Source organism: Salmo salar, chromosome ssa26 (assembly GCF_905237065.1).
Source record: "Salmo salar chromosome ssa26, Ssal_v3.1, whole genome shotgun sequence".
NCBI lineage: Eukaryota > Metazoa > Chordata > Actinopteri > Salmoniformes > Salmonidae > Salmo > Salmo salar.
This window is the reverse complement of record NC_059467.1, coordinates 52,464,683-52,486,807: the sequence shown is the minus strand read 5'-3', so window position 1 is coordinate 52,486,807 and position 22,125 is coordinate 52,464,683. Positions and strand designations below refer to the sequence as shown.

Genomic DNA, 22,125 nt, shown 5'->3' with positions numbered 1-22,125 from the left:
ACACAGTCTCCTCCAGGTGGACTGATATCTAGACTGGACATAGTCTCCTCCAGGTGGACTGATATCTAGACTGGACATAGTTTCCTCCAGGTGGACTGATATCTAGACTGGACATAGTCTCCTGCAGGTGGACTGATATCTAGACTGGACACAGTCTCCTCCAGGTGGACTGATGCCTAGACTGGACATAGTCTCCTCCAGGTGGACTGATTTCTAGACTGGACATAGTTTCCTCCAGATGGACTAATATCTAGACTGGACATAGTCTCCTCCAGGTGGACTGATATCTAGACTGGACATAGTCTCCTCCAGATGGACTGATATCTAGACTGGACATATGATGGATACCGGGAGATCTTACCTGTGAACGCTCCGTATCAGAGGTAGAGATGGATAACGGGAGATCTTACCTGTGAACTCTCCATCTGGAAGTTGTTGATCATCTGTGCGTATCGGCCTTTTGCTTTCATCAGAGCTTTGTGTGTCCCTGCCTCCTTCACCTTTCCACTCTCCAACACCAGTACCTCGTCACAGAACTCCAGATACTGATAAACAGACAGACAGACAGACAGACAGACAGACAGACAGACAGACAGACAGACAGACAGACAGACAGACAGACAGACAGACAGACAGACAGACAGACAGACAGACAGACAGACAGACAGACAGACAGACAGACAGACAGACAGACAGACAGACAGACAGACAGACAGAGAGGGGAAGAGACAGAGAGAGAGACAGAGAGACAGAGAGAGGGAGAGAGAGAGAGGGAGAGAGAGAGAGGGAGAGAGAGCGAGAGAGAGGGAGAGGGAGAGAGAGAGGGGAATAATAACGTTAATAATTTGAGGAGGGGAGAGAGGATATCCCTGTCGGGTTCCTCTTTCTGTAAGTCACTTTGGATAAAATAAAACCCTTTTATGACCCACAAGGGAATCAAACCCGCAACTTAATCAACTGAACAAACTAAAATACATCTGAACCACAGACAGAGAAAGGGAAAGGACGGCCAAAATAAAAAGTTATATCTTGAAATAAGTGGATTCAGCTATTTCAGCCAAACCCTTTGCTGACAGGTGTATAAAATTGAGCACACAGCCATGCAATCTCCACAGACAAACATTGGGAGTAAAATAGCCTTACTGAAGAACTCAGTAACTTTCAACGTGGCACCGTCATAGGATGCCACCTTTCCAACAAGTCAGTTCTTAAAATTTCTGCCCTGCTAGAGCTGCCCCCGGTCAACTGGTAAGTGCTGTTATTGTGAAGTTGAAATGTCTTGGAGCAACAACGGCTCAACCGTGAAGTGGTAGGCCACACAAGCTAACAGAACGAGACCACCAAGTGCTGAAGAGCATAGCGTGTAAAAAAAATCATCTGTCCTCGGTTGCAACACTCCACTACCGAGTTCCAAACTGCCTCTGGAAGCAACGTCAGCACAATAACTGTTCATCAGGAGCTTCATGAAATGGGTTTCCATGGCCGAGCAGCTGCACACAAGCCCAAGATCACCATGCACAACGCCAAGCGTCGGCTGGACATGAGTCCGCTTGACATGGACCAGTGGAAACGCGATCTCTGGAGTGATGAATCACGCTTCACCATCTGGCAGTCCAACGGACTAATCTGGGTTTGGAAGATGCCAGGAGATGCTACCTGCCCCAATGCATAGTGCCAACTGTAAAGTTTGGTGGAGGAGGAATAATGTTCTGGGGCTGTTTTTCATGGTTCGGGCTCCTTAGTTCCAGTGATGGGAAATCTTAACGCTACAGAATACAATGACATTCTAGACGATTGTACTGGATTTTCCACAAACATATAACGTTGTATCCAGGACAAAAAGTTAATTACTTTGCCTCATTGTTTTGCAGTATTACTTTAGTACCTTGTTGCAAACAGGATGGATGTTTTGGAATATTTTTTATTCTGTACAGGCTTCCTTCTTTTCACTCTGTCTGTCACGTCCTGGCCAGTATAAGGGTTAATTGTTATTGTAGTTTGGTCAGGACGTGGCAGAGGGTATTTGTTTTATGTGGTTCGGGGTGGTGTTTTGGTAAAAGGGTGTTTGATTTAGTATTTCCGGGTTTTTGGTTTATGGTCTATGTTTATGTATCTCTATGTGTAGTCTAGTAAGTGTGTTTCTATGTAGAGTTAATTGGGGTGGACTTCCAATTTAAGGCAGCTGTGTGGTGTTGCCTTTGATTGGAAGTCCTATATTAGTTGGGTGTGTTTGTCTGTGTGTTTGTAACAACAGCAAAATGTGGAAAAAAGTTAACCAAATACTGTATCCACCCAGACGATCTGCAGTATACTGCTGATACTGCCTATTATCTATCCTTTACCCCTACCTACAGTATACTGCTGTTACTGTCTATTATCTATCCTTTACCCCTACCTACAGTATACTGCTGTTACTGCCTATTATCTATCCTTTACCCCTACCTACAGTATACTGCTGTTACTGTCTATTATCTATCCTTTACCCCTACCTACAGTATACTGCTGTTACTGGCTATTATCTATCCTTTACCCCTACCTACAGTATACTGCTGTTACTGTCTATTATCTATCCTTTACCCCTACCTACAGTATACTGCTGTTACTGTCTATTATCTATCCTTTACCCCTACCTACAGTATACTGCTGATACTGTCTATTATCTATCCTTTACCCCTACCTACAGTATACTGCTGTTACTGCCTATTATCTATCCTTTACCCCTACCTACAGTATACTGCTGTTACTGCCTATTATATATCCTTTACCCCTACCTACAGTATACTGCTGTTACTGCCTATTATCTATCCTTTACCCCTACCCACAGTATACTGCTGTTACTGCCTATTATCTATCCTTTACCCCTACCCACAGTATACTGCTGTTACTGTCTATTATCTATCCTTTACCCCTACCTACAGTATACTGCTGCTACTGTCTATTATCTATCCTTTACCCCTACCTACAGTATACTGCTGATACTGTCTATTATCTATCCTTTACCCCTACCTACAGTATACTGCTGTTACTGTCTATTATCTATCCTTTACCCCTACCTACAGTATACTGCTGTTACTGTCTATTATCTATCCTTTACCCCTACCTACAGTATACTGCTGTTACTGTCTATTATCTATCCTTTACCCCTACCTACAGTATACTGCTGTTACTGTCTATTATCTATCCTTTACCCCTACCTACAGTATACTGCTGTTACTGTCTATTATCTATCCTTTACCCCTACCTACAGTATACTGCTGTTACTGTCTATTATCTATCCTTTACCCCTACCTACAGTATACTGCTGCTACTGTCTATTATCTATCCTTTACCCCTACCTACAGTATACTGCTGTTACTGTCTATTATCTATCCTTTACCCCTACCTACAGTATACTGCTGATACTGTCTATTATCTATCCTTTACCCCTACCTACAGTATACTGCTGTTACTGCCTATTATCTATCCTTTACCCCTACCTACAGTATACTGCTGTTACTGCCTATTATCTATCCTTTACCCCTACCTACAGTATACTGCTGTTACTGTCTATTATCTATCCTTTACCCCTACCTACAGTATACTGCTGTTACTGTCTATTATCTATCCTTTACCCCTACCTACAGTATACTGCTGTTACTGTCTATTATCTATCCTTTACCCCTACCTACAGTATACTGCTGTTACTGTCTATTATCTATCCTTTACCCCTACCTACAGTATACTGCTGTTACTGTCTATTATCTATCCTGTTGTCTAGTCACTTTATCCCTACCTATATGTACACATCTACCTCAACTACCTCGTACCCCTGCACATCGACTCAGTACTGGTACTCCCTGTATATAGCCATGTTATTACCTCGTACCCCTGCACATCGACTCAGTACTGGTACTCCCTGTATATAGCCATGTTATTACCTGGTACTCCCTGTATATAGCCATGTTATGACCTGGTACTCACTGTATATAGCCATGTTATTACCTGGTACTCCCTGTATATAGCCATGTTATTACCTGGTACTCCCTGTATATAGCCATGTTATTACCTGGTACTCCCTGTATATAGCCATGTTATGACCTGGTACTCCCTGTATATAGTCATGTTATTACCTGGTAGTCCCTGTATATAGCCATGTTATTACCTGGTACTTCCTGTATATAGCCATGTTATTTCCTCAGTACTGGTACTTCCTGTATATAGCCATGTTATTACCTGGTACTCCCTGTATATAGCCATGTTATTACCTGGTACTTCCTGTATATAGCCATGTTATTACCTGGTACTCCCTGTATATAGCCATGTTATTACCTGGTACTTCCTGTATATAGCCATGTTATTACCTGATACTTCCTGTATATAGCCATGTTATTACCTGGTACTTCCTGTATATAGCCATGTTATTTCCTCAGTACTGGTACTTCCTGTATATAGCCATGTTATTACCTGGTACTCCCTGTATATAGCCATGTTATTACCTGGTACTTCCTGTATATAGCCATGTTATTACCTGGTACTTCCTGTATATAGCCATGTTATTACCTGGTACTCCCTGTATATAGCCATGTTATTACCTGGTACTCCCTGTATATAGCCATGTTATTACCTGGTATTCCCTGTATATAGTCATGTTATTACCTGGTACTCCCTGTATATAGCCATGTTATTACCTGGTACTCCTGTATATAGCCATGTTATTACCTGGTACTCCCTGTATATAGCCATGTTATTACCTGGTACTCCCTGTATATAGCCATGTTATTACCTGGTACTCCCTGTATATAGCCATGTTATTACCTGGTACTTCCTGTATATAGCCATGTTATTTCCTCAGTACTGGTACTTCCTGTATATAGCCATGTTATTACCTGGTACTCCCTGTATATAGCCATGTTATTACCTGGTACTTCCTGTATATAGCCATGTTATTACCTGATACTTCCTGTATATAGCCATGTTATTACCTGGTACTTCCTGTATATAGCCATGTTATTTCCTCAGTACTGGTACTTCCTGTATATAGCCATGTTATTACCTGGTACTCCCTGTATATAGCCATGTTATTACCTGGTACTTCCTGTATATAGCCATGTTATTACCTGGTACTTCCTGTATATAGCCATGTTATTACCTGGTACTCCCTGTATATAGCCATGTTATTACCTGGTACTTCCTGTATATAGTCATGTTATTACCTGGTACTCCCTGTATATAGCCATGTTATTACCTGGTACTCCCTGTATATAGCCATGTTATTACCTGGTATTCCCTGTATATAGTCATGTTATTACCTGGTACTCCCTGTATATAGCCATGTTATTACCTGGTACTCCCTGTATATAGCCATGTTATTACCTGGTACTCCCTGTATATAGCCATGTTATTACCTGGTACTCCCTGTATATAGCCATGTTATTACCTGGTACTCCCTGTATATAGCCATGTTATTACCTGGTACTTCCTGTATATAGCCATGTTATTTCCTCAGTACTGGTACTTCCTGTATATAGCCATGTTATTACCTGGTACTCCCTGTATATAGCCATGTTATTACCTGGTACTTCCTGTATATAGCCATGTTATTACCTGATACTTCCTGTATATAGCCATGTTATTACCTGGTACTTCCTGTATATAGCCATGTTATTACCTGGTACTTCCTGTATATAGCCATGTTATTACCTGGTACTTCCTGTATATAGCCATGTTATTACCTGGTACTTCCTGTATATAGCCATTTTATTACCTGGTACTTCCTGTATATAGCCATGTTATTACCTGGTACTTCCTGTATATAGCCATGTTATTACCTGGTACTTCCTGTATATAGCCATGTTATTACCTGGTACTTCCTGTATATAGCCATGTTATTACCTGGTACTTCCTGTATATAGCCATGTTATTACCTGGTACTTCCTGTATACAGCCATGTTATCGTTACTCATTGTGGATTTATTCCTTGTGTTTATTATCTTCTATAATTTTTCAAAAATGTTCTCTGCATTGTTGGGTAAGTCATCATGTCACTGTTAGTCTACAGCTGTTGTTTACGCATCATGTGACAAATAACATTAGATTGGATTTGTTCTCTACCCTGTTGCTAGGGAGTTTCTGATTGGGTTTGGCAAAACTCGGGCTATTTTTATTTTTTATTCCTCCCGGGTTTTTCCTAAATCCTGGTAGAAGGATTCCCATTCCTTATTCCCTCCTATATTTCCCCCGAGAATCCTTCCAGCCATAAAACTCTGAAAAATCTGTGAACTCTAGAAAATGTTTTTGCAACCTTAGTTCCTGAACACACCATGAACATAGCCAGAGTGAGAAGACTACAAGGTCTTTATATTATACACGACAAAGACGCAAATGAAACGAGTGAGATAATCAAGGGGAAAAACTGGACATATTTCAGTGATCAATGAAACTGTATATTCCTTAACGAGTGAGATAATCAAGGGGAAAAACTGGACATATTTCAGTGTTCAATGAAACTGTATATTCCTAAACGAGTGAGATAATCAAGGGGAAAAACAGGACATATTTCAGTGATCAACCAACCTTTAAGCTCGTAACCAGCAGTTACTTCCTACCTGTAGTTGATGAGTGACGAGGACAATACTCTTCCCCTTCAGGGTCTTTTTGATACACTCCTCGAAGATGTGTTTCCCTACGTGGGCGTCCACCGCAGACAGAGGGTCGTCCAGCAGGATGATGTCTTTGTTGGAGTAGACGGCTCTGGCCAGGCTGACCCTCTGCTTCTGACCACCAGACAGGTTCAGGCCTCGCTCACCTATCTACAGGACCAGCAGAACAACCCAGTCAGTACAGAACCAGCAGAACAACCCAGTCAGTACAGAACAGGTTCAGGCCTCGCTCACCTATCTACAAAACCAGCAGAACAACCCAGTCAGTACAGAACCAGCAGAACAACCCAGTCAGTACAGAACCAGCAGAACAACCCAGTCAGTACAGAACCAGCAGAACAACCCAGTCAGTACAGAACCAGCAGAACAACCCAGTCAGTACAGAACAGGTTCAGGCCTCGCTCACCTATCTACAGGACATCATAACATCCAGATTTGGGCCCTGTTCATCTATCTACAGAGAAAACCCAGTCGGTAGTGACCAGGTTTGGGCCCTGTTCATCTATCTACAGAGAAAACCCAGTCGGTAGTGTCCAGGTTTGGGCCCTGTTCATCTATCTACAGAGAAAACCCAGTCGGTAGTGTCCAGGTTTGGGCCCTGTTCATCTATCTACAGAGAAAACCCAGTCGGTAGTGTCCAGGTTTGGGCCCTGTTCATCTATCTACAGAGAAAACCCAGTCGGTAGTGTCCAGGTTTGGGCCCTGTTCATCTATCTACAGAGAAAACCCAGTCGGTAGTGTCCAGGTTTGGGCCCTGTTCATCTATCTACAGAGAAAACCCAGTCGGCAGCGTCCAGGTTCGGGCCCTGTTCATCTATCTACAGAGAAAACCCAGTCGGTAGTGTCCAGGTTTGGGCCCTGTTCATCTATCTACAGAGAAAACCCAGTCGGTAGTGTCCAGGTTTGGGCCCTGTTCATCTATCTACAGAGAAAACCCAGTCGGTAGTGTCCAGGTTTGGGCCCTGTTCATCTATCTACAGAGAAAACCCAGTCGGTAGTGTCCAGGTTTGGGCCCTGTTCATCTATCTACAGAGAAAACCCAGTCGGTAGTGTCCAGGTTTGGGCCCTGTTCATCTATCTACAGAGAAAACCCAGTCGGTAGTGTCCAGGTTTGGGCCCTGTTCATCTATCTACAGAGAAAACCCAGTCGGTAGTGTCCAGGTTCGGGCCCTGTTCATCTATCTACAGAGAAAACCCAGTCGGTAGTGTCCAGGTTTGGGCCCTGTTCATCTATCTACAGAGAAAACCCAGTCGGCAGCGTCCAGGTTTGGGCCCTGTTCATCTATCTACAGAGAAAACCCAGTCGGTAGTGTCCAGGTTTGGGCCCTGTTCATCTATCTACAGAGAAAACCCAGTCGGTAGTGTCCAGGTTTGGGCCCTGTTATTTTAAAGTCATAAGACATTCTGAGCTCTAGCATCAAATGAACGACTCAAAACCTGGATATATGTGAGCCCTTACCTCAGTTTGGTCCCCATAGGGAAGAATAGCCAGATCTGCTATCAGGCTACAGGCACTGATGACTTTGTCATACCTTTACAAAAGACAAAAAAGGGCAATAATAATGAAGACACTTAATTCAGGAGAACAACATGGGTTATTAGGGATTCATTCATTCAGGAGAACAACATGGGTTATCAGGGATTCATTCATTCAGGAGAACAACATGGGTTATCAGAGATTCATTCATTCAGGAGAACAACATGGGTTATCAGGGATTCATTCAGGAGAACAACATGGGTAACCAGGGATTCATTCAGGAGAACAACATGGGTTATCAGGGATTCATTCAGGAGAACAACATGGGTTATCAGGGATTCATTCATTTAGGAGAACAACATGGGTTATCAGGGATTCATTCATTTAGGAGAACAACATGGGTTATCAGGGATTCATTCATTCAGGAGAACAACATGGGTTATCAGGGATTCATTCAGGAGAACAACATGGGTTATCAGGGATTCATTCATTTAGGAGAACAACATGGGTTATCAGGGATTCATTCATTCAGGAGAACAACATGGGTTATCAGGGATTCATTCATTCAGGAGAACAACATGGGTAACCAGGGATTCATTCATGAGAACAACATGGGTAATCAGGGATTCATTCATTTAGGAGAACAACATGGGTTATCAGGGATTCATTCAGGAGAACAACATGGGTTATCAGGGATTCATTCATTCAGGAGAACAACATGGGTAACCAGGGATTCATTCAGGAGAACAACATGGGTTATCAGGGATTCAATCAGGAGAACAACATGGGTTATCAGGGATTCATTCATTCAGGAGAACAACATGGGTTATCAGGGATTCATTCATTCAGGAGAACAACATGGGTTATCAGGGATTCATTCATTCAGGAGAACAACATGGGTAACCAGGGATTCATTCATGAGAACAACATGGGTAATCAGGGATTCATTCATTTAGGAGAACAACATGGGTTATCAGGGATTCATTCAGGAGAACAACATGGGTTATCAGGGATTCATTCATTCAGGAGAACAACATGGGTAACCAGGGATTCATTCAGGAGAACAACATGGGTTATCAGGGGATTCAATCAGGAGAACAACATGGGTTATCAGGGATTCATTCATTCAGGAGAACAACATGGGTTATCAGGGATTCATTCATTCAGGAGAACAACATGGGTTATCAGGGATTCATTCATTCAGGAGAACAACATGGGTTATCAGGGATTCATTCAGGAGAACAACATGGGTTATCAGGGATTCATTCATTTAGGAGAACAACATGGGTTATCAGGGATTCATTCAGGAGAACAACATGGGTTATCAGGGATTCATTCATTCAGGAGAACAACATGGGTTATCAGGGATTCATTCATTCAGGAGAACAACATGGGTTATCAGGGATTCATTCATTCAGGAGAACAACATGGGTTATCAGGGATTCATTCATTCAGGAGAACAACATGGGTTATCAGGGATTCATTCAGGAGAACAACATGGGTTATCAGGGATTCATTCAGGAGAACAACATGGGTTATCAGGGATTCAATCAGGAGAACAACATGGGTTATCAGGGATTCATTCATTTAGGAGAACAACATGGGTTATCAGGGATTCATTCATTCAGGAGAACAACATGGGTTATCAGGGATTCATTCATTCAGGAGAACAACATGGGTAACCAGGGATTCATTCATGAGAACAACATGGGTAATCAGGGATTCATTCATTTAGGAGAACAACATGGGTTATCAGGGATTCATTCAGGAGAACAACATGGGTTATCAGGGATTCATTCATTCAGGAGAACAACATGGGTAACCAGGGATTCATTCAGGAGAACAACATGGGTTATCAGGGATTCAATCAGGAGAACAACATGGGTTATCAGGGATTCATTCATTCAGGAGAACAACATGGGTTATCAGGGATTCATTCATTCAGGAGAACAACATGGGTTATCAGGGATTCATTCATTCAGGAGAACAACATGGGTTATCAGGGATTCATTCAGGAGAACAACATGGGTTATCAGGGATTCATTCATTTAGGAGAACAACATGGGTTATCAGGGATTCATTCAGGAGAACAACATGGGTTATCAGGGATTCATTCATTCAGGAGAACAACATGGGTTATCAGGGATTCATTCATTCAGGAGAACAACATGGGTTATCAGGGATTCATTCATTCAGGAGAACAACATGGGTTATCAGGGATTCATTCATTCAGGAGAACAACATGGGTTATCAGGGATTCATTCAGGAGAACAACATGGGTTATCAGGGATTCATTCAGGAGAACAACATGGGTTATCAGGGATTCAATCAGGAGAACAACATGGGTTATCAGGGATTCATTCAGGAGAACAACATGGGTTATCAGGGATTCAATCAGGAGAACAACATGGGTTATCAGGGATTCATTCATTTAGGAGAACAACATGGGTTATCAGGGATTCATTCATTCAGGAGAACAACATGGGTTATCAGGGATTCATTCATTCAGGAGAACAACATGGGTTATCCGGGATTCATTCATGAGAACAATATGGGTTAAGATACTAAAACAGCTGATAATCCTGTGGAATTGCTGAGGTGCAATTGTTTATTTTTATTTTATTTCACCTTTATTTAACCAGGTAGGCAAGTTGAGAACAAGCTCTCATTTACAACTGCGACCTGGCCAAGATAAAGCAAAGCAGTTCGACAACATACAACAACACAGAGTTACACATGGAGTAAAACAACATACAATCAATGATACAGTAGAAATAAATAAGTCTATATACAATGTGAGCAAATGATGTGAGATAAGGGAGGTAAAGGCAAAAAAGGCCATGGTGGCAAAGTAAATAAAGTATAGCAAGTAAAACACTGGAATGGTAGATTTGTAGTTTGAAGAAAGTTCAAAGTTAAAATATAAATAATATGGTGCAAAGGAGCAAAATAATAAATAAAATAAATACAGTAGGGGAAGAGGTAGTAGTTTGCGCTAAATTATAGATGGGCTATGTACAGGTGCAGTGATCTGTGAGCTGCTCTGACAGCTGGTGCTTAAAGCTAGTGAGGGAGATAAGTGTTTCCAGTTTCAGAGATTTTTGTAGTTCGTTCCAGTCATTGGCAGCAGAGAACTGGAAGGAGAGACGGCCAAAGGAGGAATTGGCTTTGGGGGTGACCAGAGAGATATACCTGCTGGAGCACGTGCTACGAGTGGGTGCTGCTATGGTGACCAGTGAGTGGAGATAAGGCGGGGCTTTACCTAGCAGGGTCTTGTAGATGACCTGGAGCCAGTGGGTTTGGCGATGAGTATGAAGCGAGGGCCAGCCAACGAGAGCGTACAGGTCGCAGTGGTGGGTAGTATATGGGTCTTTGGTGACAAAACGGATGGCACTGTGATAGACTGCATCCAGTTTGTTGAGTAGGGTGTTGGAGGCTATTTTGTAAATGACATCGCCGAAGTCGAGGATCGGTAGGATGGTCAGTTTTACGAGGGTATGTTTGGTAGCATGAGTGAAGGATGCTTTGTTGCGAAATAGGAAGCCAATTCTAGATTTAACTTTGGATTGGAGATGTTTGATGTGAGTCTGGAAGGAGAGTTTACAGTCTAACCAGACACCTAGGTATTTGTAGTTGTCCACAAATTCTAAGTCAGAACCGTCCAGAGAAGTGATGCTGGACAGGCGGGCAGGTGCAGTGACCTGGATAGTGTACTATCTAACTAGATGTACTACAGTAGGACATACAGTATTTATCTGGCCAGGGATAGGCTGGGCTGGATCAGGCTCCATGGGGTAAACCGAGGACAGACTTCCTCTAGAGTTACTGATTGGCCTCTGCTCTATTCCTGACAAGAGCTCTGCCAATCGTTCACCTGATGACATAACACACACATGGTCATGTGGTAGTCCGAAGCAGAACAGGTCCAGCCACTCTACCTACCATAAACCACTGTCACCAAGAGATCCTGCTGCAGGGAAGCTTGTTAAAGAAGTTTGTTAGACCAATGAAAAGATCCTTAGATGACCGCAAAATCGTTAATGTCATGGAATTCCATCTACTCTGGGTGAACCCAGTTACAGATTCTGTACATAATGTATTGATATTCAGGAGTCAAGGAGAACAGACCATAGTAACATTACCTGGCAGGTAAAACAGGTAAACAGACCATAGTAACATTACCTGGCAGGTAAAACAGGTGAACAGACCATAGTAACATTACCTGGCCAGGTAAAACAGGTAAACAGACCATAGTAACATTACCTGGCCAGGTAAAACAGGTAAACAGACCATAGTAACATTACCTGACCAGGTAAAGTAAAGGAGAACAGACCATAGTAACATTACCTGGCAGGTAAAACAGGTGAACAGACCATAGTAACATTACCTGGCCAGGTAAAACAGGTGAACAGACTATAGTAACATTACCTGGCAGGTAAAACAGGTAAACAGACCATAGTAACATTACCTGGCCAGGTAAAACAGGTAAACAGACCATAGTAACATTACCTGGCCAGGTAAAACAGGTGAACAGACCATAGTAACATTACCTGGCCAGGTAAAACAGGTAAACAGACCATAGTAACATTACCTGGCAGGTAAAACAGGTGAACAGACCATAGTAACATTACCTGGCCAGGTAAAACAGGTGAACAGACCATAGTAACATTACCTGGCAGGTAAAACAGGTAAACAGACCATAGTAACATTACCTGGCCAGGTAAAACAGGTGAACAGACCATAGTAACATTACCTGGCAGGTAAAACAGGTAAACAGACCATAGTAACATTACCTGGCCAGGTAAAACAGGTAAACAGACCATAGTAACATTACCTGGCCAGGTAAAACAGGTGAACAGACCATAGTAACATTACCTGGCAGGTAAAACAGGTAAACAGACCATAGTAACATTACCTGGCCAGGTAAAACAGGTAAACAGACCATAGTAACATTACCTGGCCAGGTAAAACAGGTGAACAGACCATAGTAACATTACCTGGCCAGGTAAAACAGGTGAACAGACCATAGTAACATTACCTGGCAGGTAAAACAGGTAAACAGACCATAGTAACATTACCTGGCAGGTAAAACAGGTAAACAGACCATAGTAACATTACCTGGCCAGGTAAAACAGGTAAACAGACCATAGTAACATTACCTGGCCAGGTAAAACAGGTAAACAGACCATAGTAACATTACCTGGCAGGTAAAACAGGTAAACAGACCATAGTAACATTACCTGGCCAGGTAAAGTAAAGGAGAACAGACCATAGTAACATTACCTGGCCAGGTAAAACAGGTAAACAGACCATAGTAACATTACCTGGCCAGGTAAAACAGGTAAACAGACCATAGTATCATTACCTGGCCAGGTAAAACAGGTGAACAGACTATAGTAACATAACCTGGCCAGGTAAAACAGGTAAACAGACCATAGTAACATTACCTGGCCAGGTAAAACAGGTAAACAGACCATAGTATCATTACCTGGCCAGGTAAAACAGGTAAACAGACCATAGTATCATTACCTGGCCAGGTAAAACAAGTGAACAGACTATAGTAACATAACCTGGCCAGGTAAAACAGGTAAACAGACCATAGTAACATTACCTGGCAGGTAAAACAGGTGAACAGACTATAGTAACATTACCTGGCCAGGTAAAGTAAAGGAGAACAGACCATAGTAACATTACCTGGCCAGGTAAAGTAAAGGAGAACAGAACATAGTAACATCACCTGGCAGGTAAAGTAAAGGAGAACAGACCATAGTAACATTACCTGGCCAGGTAAAACAGGTAAACAGACCATAGTAACATTACCTGGCCAGGTAAAGTAAAGGAGAACAGAACATAGTAACATTACCTGGCCAGGTAAAACAGGTAAACAGACCATAGTAACATTACCTGGCAGGTAAAGTAAAGGAGAACAGAACATAGTAACATTACCTGGCCAGGTAAAGTAAAGGAGAACAGACCATAGTAACATTACCTGGCCAGGTAAAGTAAAGGAGAACAGACCATAGTAACATTACCTGGCCAGGTAAAGTAAAGGAGAACAGACCATAGTAACATTACCTGGCCAGGTAAAGTAAAGGAGAACAGACCATAGTAACATTACCTGGCCAGGTAAAACAGGTAAACAGACCATAGTAACATTTCCTGACCAGGTAAAACAGGTAAACAGAACATAGTAACATTACCTGGCCAGGTAAAACAGGTGAACAGACCATAGTAACATTACCTGGCCAGGTAAAGTAAAGGAGAACAGACCATAGTAACATTACCTGACCAGGTAAAGTAAAGGAGAACAGAACATAGTAACATTACCTGGCAGGCAAAACAGGTAAACAGACCATAGTAACATTACCTGGCCAGGTAAAGTAAAGGAGAACAGACCATAGTAACATTACCTGGCCAGGTAAAGTAAAGGAGAACAGACCATAGTAACATTACCTGGCCAGGTAAAGTAAAGGAGAACAGACCATAGTAACATTACCTGGCCAGGTAAAGTAAAGGAGAACAGACCATAGTAACATTACCTGGTCTGGTAAAGTAAAGGAGAACAGAACATAGTAACATTACCTGGCAGGTAAAACAGGTAAACAGACCATAGTAACATTACCTGGTCTGGTAAAGTAAAGGAGAACAGAACATAGTAACATTACCTGGCAGGCAAAACAGGTAAACAGACCATAGTAACATTACCTGGCAGGTAAAACAGGTGAACAGACCATAGTAACATTACCTGACCAGGTAAAACAGGTAAACAGACCATAGTAACATTACCTGACCAGGTAAAGTAAAGGAGAACAGACTATAGTAACATTACCTGGCCAGGTAAAACAGGTAAACAGACCATAGTAACATTACCTGGCAGGTAAAACAGGTGAACAGACCATAGTAACATTACCTGACCAGGTAAAACAGGTAAACAGACCATAGTAACATTACCTGGCAGGTAAAGTAAAGGAGAACAGAACATAGTAACATTACCTGACCAGGTAAAACAGGTAAACAGAACATAGTAACATTACCTGGCCAGGTAAAACAGGTAAACAGACTATAGTAACATTACCTGGCCAGGTAAAGTAAAGGAGAACAGAACATAGTAACATTACCTGGCAGGTAAAGTAAAGGAGAACAGACCATAGTAACATTACCTGGCCAGGTAAAACAGGTAAACAGACCATAGTAACATTACCTGGCCAGGTAAAGTAAAGGAGAACAGAACATAGTAACATTACCTGGCCAGGTAAAACAGGTAAACAGACCATAGTAACATTACCTGGCAGGTAAAGTAAAGGAGAACAGAACATAGTAACATTACCTGGCCAGGTAAAGTAAAGGAGAACAGACCATAGTAACATTACCTGGCCAGGTAAAGTAAAGGAGAACAGACCATAGTAACATTACCTGGCCAGGTAAAGTAAAGGAGAACAGACCATAGTAACATTACCTGGCCAGGTAAAGTAAAGGAGAACAGACCATAGTAACATTACCTGGCCAGGTAAAACAGGTAAACAGACCATAGTAACATTTCCTGACCAGGTAAAACAGGTAAACAGAACATAGTAACATTACCTGGCCAGGTAAAACAGGTGAACAGACCATAGTAACATTACCTGGCCAGGTAAAGTAAAGGAGAACAGACCATAGTAACATTACCTGACCAGGTAAAGTAAAGGAGAACAGAACATAGTAACATTACCTGGCAGGCAAAACAGGTAAACAGACCATAGTAACATTACCTGGCCAGGTAAAGTAAAGGAGAACAGACCATAGTAACATTACCTGGCCAGGTAAAGTAAAGGAGAACAGACCATAGTAACATTACCTGGCCAGGTAAAGTAAAGGAGAACAGACCATAGTAACATTACCTGGCCAGGTAAAGTAAAGGAGAACAGACCATAGTAACATTACCTGGTCTGGTAAAGTAAAGGAGAACAGAACATAGTAACATTACCTGGCAGGTAAAACAGGTAAACAGACCATAGTAACATTACCTGGTCTGGTAAAGTAAAGGAGAACAGAACATAGTAACATTACCTGGCAGGCAAAACAGGTAAACAGACCATAGTAACATTACCTGGCAGGTAAAACAGGTGAACAGACCATAGTAACATTACCTGACCAGGTAAAACAGGTAAACAGACCATAGTAACATTACCTGACCAGGTAAAGTAAAGGAGAACAGACTATAGTAACATTACCTGGCCAGGTAAAACAGGTAAACAGACCATAGTAACATTACCTGGCAGGTAAAACAGGTGAACAGACCATAGTAACATTACCTGACCAGGTAAAACAGGTAAACAGACCATAGTAACATTACCTGGCAGGTAAAGTAAAGGAGAACAGAACATAGTAACATTACCTGACCAGGTAAAACAGGTAAACAGAACATAGTAACATTACCTGGCCAGGTAAAACAGGTAAACAGACTATAGTAACATTACCTGGCCAGGTAAAGTAAAGGAGAACAGACCATAGTAACATTACCTGGCCAGGTAAAGTAAAGGAGAACAGACCATAGTAACATTACCTGGCCAGGTAAAGTAAAGGAGAACAGAACATAGTAACATTACCTGGCAGGTAAAACAGGTAAACAGACCATAGTAACATTACCTGGCCAGGTAAAGTAAAGGAGAACAGACCATAGTAACATTACCTGGCCAGGTAAAGTAAAGGAGAACAGACCATAGTAACATTACCTGGCAGGTAAAACAGGTAAACAGACCATAGTAACATTACCTGGCCAGGTAAAGTAAAGGAGAACAGACCATAGTAACATTACCTGGCAGGTAAAACAGGTAAACAGACCATAGTAACATTACCTGACCAGGTAAAGTAAAGGAGAACAGACCATAGTAACATTACCTGGCCAGGTAAAGTAAAGGAGAACAGACCATAGTAACATTACCTGGCCAGGTAAAGTAAAGGAGAACAGACCATAGTAACATTACCTGGCCAGGTAAAGTAAAGGAGAACAGACCATAGTAACATTACCTGGCAGGTAAAGTAAAGGAGAACAGAACATAGTAACATTACCTGGCAGGTAAAGTAAAGGAGAACAGACCATAGTAACATTACCTGGCCAGGTAAAGTAAAGGAGAACAGACCATAGTAACATTACCTGGCCAGGTAAAGTAAAGGAGAACAGACCATAGTAACATTACCTGGCCAGGTAAAACAGGTGAACAGACCATAGTAACATTACCTGGCCAGGTAAAACAGGTAAACAGACCATAGTAACATTACCTGGCCAGGTAAAGTAAAGGAGAACAGACCATAGTAACATTACCTGGCCAGGTAAAGTAAAGGAGAACAGACCATAGTAACATTACCTGGCAGGTAAAGTAAAGGAGAACAGACTATAGTAACATTACCTGGCAGGTAAAGTAAAGGAGAACAGACCATAGTAACATTACCTGGCAGGTAAAGTAAAGGTGAACAGACCATAGTAACATTACCTGGCAGGTAAAGTAAAGGAGAATAGACTATAGTAACATTACCTGGCAGGTAAAGTAAAGGTGAACAGACTATAGTAACATTACCTGGCAGGTAAAGTAAAGGTGAACAGACTATAGTAACATTACCTGGCCAGGTAAAGTAAAGGTGAACAGACTATAGTAACATTACCTGGCCAGGTAAAGTAAAGGAGAACAGACCATAGTAACATTACCTGGCCAGGTAAAGTAAAGGAGAACAGACCATAGTAACATTACCTGGCCAGGTAAAGTAAAGGAGAACAGACCATAGTAACATTACCTGGCAGGTAAAGTAAAGGAGAACAGACTATAGTAACATTACCTGGCCAGGTAAAGTAAAGGAGAACAGACCATAGTAACATTACCTGGTCTGGTTGAAGGGTTCCCCCATCAAGATATTATCTTGGACTGTACCGTGGAAGATCCAGGCCTGCTGGGAAACGTAGGCAAACGCTCCGTCTGCTGTGACTGAACCATGCTGCAGGTGCATCTGGGATGGGGAACATTTTTGGAAGAATCTTCAGATGAGACAATTCGCTTTACGATGTCAGCCACTTTTCAGTCATAGTGATTCATTTATTCTATGTCGTATGTATTGTTTGTATATTTGAACATTTAACTGATAAAAGGTAACAAACACTTTCAAAGCAAACCTGTTCTAAGATGCTCGATATCAGCGATGTCTTCCCGCTTCCCACATTGCCACAGATACCAAGCAGGTTTCCCTAAAAAGTCAAACAGTCATCAGAAATCAATCACATGACTCTGATCCCTGCTAATCCCACCGAACTCTGACCCCTGCTAATCCCACCTAACTCTGACCCCTGCTAATCCCACCTAACTCTGACCCCTGCTAATCCCACCTAACTCTGACCCCTGTTTAACCCATCTATCTCTGACCCCTGCTAATCCCACCTAACTCTGACCCCTGTTAATCCCATCTAACTCTGACCCCTGCTTACCCCCATCTAACTCTGACCCCTGCTAATCCCACCTAACTCTGACCCCTGCTAATCCCATCTAACTCTGACCCCTGCTAATCCCATCTAACTCTGACCCCTGCTAATCCCACCTAACTCTGATCCCTGCTAATCCCATCTAACTCTGACCCCTGCTAATCCCACCTAACTCTGACCCCTGCTAATCCCACCTAACTCTGACCCCTGCTAATCCCATCTAACTCTGACCCCTGCTAATCCCACCTAACTCTGACCCCTGCTAATCCCACCTAACTCTGACCCCTGTTTAACCCATCTATCTCTGACCCCTGCTAATCCCACCTAACTCTGACCCCTGTTAATCCCATCTAACTCTGACCCCTGCTTACCCCCATCTAACTCTGACCCCTGCTAATCCCATCTAACTCTGACCCCTGCTTAACCCATCTAACTCTGACCCCTGCTTACCCCATCTAACTCTGACCCCTGTTTACCCCATCTAACTCTTACCCCTGCTTACCCCAATCTAACTCTGACCCCTGCTAATCCCATCTAACTCTGACCCCTGCTAATCCCATCTAACTCTGATCCCTGCTAATCCCATCTAACTCTGACCCCTGCTAATCCCACCGAACTCTGACCCCTGCTAATCCCATCCAACTCTGACCCCTGCTAATCCCATCTAACCCTGACCCCTGCTAATCCCATCTAACTCTGATCCCTGCTAATCCCACCGAACTCTGACCCCTGCTAATCCCATCCAACTCTGACCCCTGCTTACCCCCATCTAACTCTGATCCCTGCTAATCCCATCTAACTCTGACCCCTGCTAATCCCATCTAACTCTGACCTCTGCTAATCCCATCTAACTCTGACCCCTGTTTAACCCATCTAACTCTGACCCCTGCTAATCCCATCTAACTCTGACCCCTGCTAATCCCATCTAACTCTGACCTCTGCTAATCCCATCTAACTCTGACCCCTGCTAATCCCATCTAACTCTGACCCCTGCTAATCCCATCTAACTCTGACCCCTGCTAATCCCACCTAACTCTGACCCCTGCTTACCCCATCTAACTCTGACCCCTGCTAATCCCATCTAACTCTGACCCCTGCTAATCCAATCTAACTCTGAGCCCTATCTAACCCAATCAACAGCCAGCCCTATCTAACCCAATCAAAAGCCCTATCTAACCCAATCAACAGCCCTATCTAACCCAATCAAAGCCCTATCTAACCCAATCAACAGCCCTATCTAACCCAATCAACAGTCCTATCTAACCCAATCAACAGCCCTATCTAACCCAATCAACAGCCCTATCTAACCCAATCAACAGCCCTATCTATCCCAGTCCCTATCTAACCCAGTCCCTATCTATCCCAATCAACAGCCCTATCTAACCCAATCAACAGCCCAATCTAACCCAATCAACAGCCCTATCTAACCCAATCAACAGCCCTATCTATCCCAGGCCCTATCTAACCCAATCCCTACCAGCACCTACCTTAGGCAGGTTAAAGGAGATGTTTCTCAGGGTGGGCTTGGCCTCGTTCTGGCCCGGTGTGTGAGTCCCGTTCTGGCCCGGTGTGTGAGTCCCGTTCTGGCCCGGTGGTTCCACCTTCCGTCTCTTCAGAGAGGCTGTAGTGTCTGGTAGCGTAGTGGTTGTCTGTCCTTCAGGCCTGGTCCAGGTGAATGTTGCCTTCTCCATGACCAGGGCCGAGGTGGACCCATGTCTCTGGACCAGGTACGACTCTGGGTTCTGAGTCATCAGCAGTTTCTAAACACACACACACACACACACACACACACACACACACACACACACACACACACACACACACACACACACACACACACATACACACACACACACACACATACATACACAACCCCCCCCACACACACACACACACACACACACACACACACACACACACACACACACACACACACACACACACACACACACACACACAACCCCCCACACACACACACACACACACGCAGGCACACACACACACACACTCCCACATACACACCAAAAACACACACACACATACACACCCCACCCCCAACCCCCCCACACACACGCAGGCCACACACACACACACACACACACACACACACACACACACACACACACACACACCCAGGCACACCCAGGCACACACACACACACACACACACACACACACACACACACACACACACACACACACACACACACACACACACACACACACACACAAATAATCACAAATGTAAACATGAACATTTCCACACATACAAAGTATACAAACCCAAACGCAGTAAAACACACAGAGCGTATCTTCATGTCACAAAGAGACTGATAACAGAAATGCTACGACACATGAGCTTCATGATATACAGGAAGTGGATGAAGTTGATGATTGACAGTGTTTTAAAGGAGAGGAGAGGAGTCTCACTTTTAGACGGGCTAGCGATACTTGTCCCTCAGCTATGGCTTTGACAGAGAACGGCAGCAAACCCAGGGAGAACCGCATGGAGTTAAAGATGGCGATGATGGTAAAAGCCTGGTAAAAACAAGATGGAGAGGATGGTAACAGCCTGGTAAAAACAAGATGGCCGATTATGGTAACAGCCTGGTAAAAACAAGATGGCGAGGATGGTAACAGCCTGGTAAAAACAAGATGGCGAGGATGGTAACAGCCTGGTAAAAACAAGATGGAGAGGATGGTAACAGCCTGGTAAAAACAAGATGGAGAGGATGGTAACAGCCTGGTAAAAACAAGATGGAGAGGATGGTAACAGCCTGGTAAAAACAAGATGGCGAGGATGGTAACAGCCTGGAAAAAACAAGATGGAGAGGATGGTAACAGCCTGGTAAAAACAAGATGGCCGATTATGGTAACAGCCTGGTAAAAACAAGATGGAGAGGATGGTAACAGCCTGGTAAAAACAAGATGGAGAGGATGGTAACAGCCTGGTAAAAACAAGATGGAGAGGATGGTAACAGCCTGGTAAAAACAAGATGGCCGATTATGGTAACAGCCTGGTAAAAACAAGATGGAGAGGATGGTAACAGCCTGGTAAAAACAAGATGGCGAGGATGGTAACAGCCTGGTAAAAACAAGATGGAGAGGATGGTAACAGCCTGGTAAAAACAAGATGGCGAGGATGGTAACAGCCTGGAAAAAACAAGATGGAGAGGATGGTAACAGCCTGGTAAAAACAAGATGGCCGATTATGGTAACAGCCTGGTAAAAAGAAGATGGAGAGGATGGTAACAGCCTGGTAAAAGCAAGATGGAGAGGATGGTAACAGCCTGGTAAAAACAAGATGGCGAGGATGGTAACAGCCTGGTAAAAACAAGATGGCGAGGATGGTAACAGCCTGGTAAAAACAAGATGGCGAGGATGGTAACAGCCTGGTAAAAACAAGATGGAGAGGATGGTAACAGCCTGGTAAAAACAAGATGGAGAGGATGGTAACAGCCTGGTAAAAACAAGATGGAGAGGATGGTAACAGCCTGGTAAAAACAAGATGGCGAGGATGGTAACAGCCTGGAAAAAACAAGATGGAGAGGATGGTAACAGCCTGG

At 43.1% G+C, this 22,125-nt stretch overlaps 1 protein-coding gene across 6 annotated transcripts in view; it reads right to left on the bottom strand.

The window, feature by feature from the left end:
- Window positions 1-22,125, bottom strand: part of abcc12 (ATP-binding cassette, sub-family C (CFTR/MRP), member 12) — a 146,165-nt gene that overhangs the window by 88,912 nt on the left and 35,128 nt on the right. For 5 of the 6 annotated variants that reach the window (XM_045708041.1, XM_045708042.1, XM_045708043.1 and 2 more), the window contains 7 exons: window positions 20,990-21,097; window positions 20,047-20,319; window positions 18,257-18,328; window positions 17,969-18,093; window positions 8,098-8,170; window positions 6,585-6,788; window positions 411-545 (listed from right to left, as the gene is read on the bottom strand). In XM_045708041.1, coding sequence (XP_045563997.1) covers window positions 411-545; window positions 6,585-6,788; window positions 8,098-8,170; window positions 17,969-18,093; window positions 18,257-18,328; window positions 20,047-20,319; window positions 20,990-21,097 — 990 coding nt within the window. Of the gene's footprint in view, window positions 1-410; window positions 546-6,584; window positions 6,789-8,097; window positions 8,171-10,743; window positions 10,759-17,968; window positions 18,094-18,256; window positions 18,329-20,046; window positions 20,320-20,989; window positions 21,098-22,125 lie in introns of those variants that run through there. The other variant, XM_045708045.1, reaches the window with a different exon arrangement.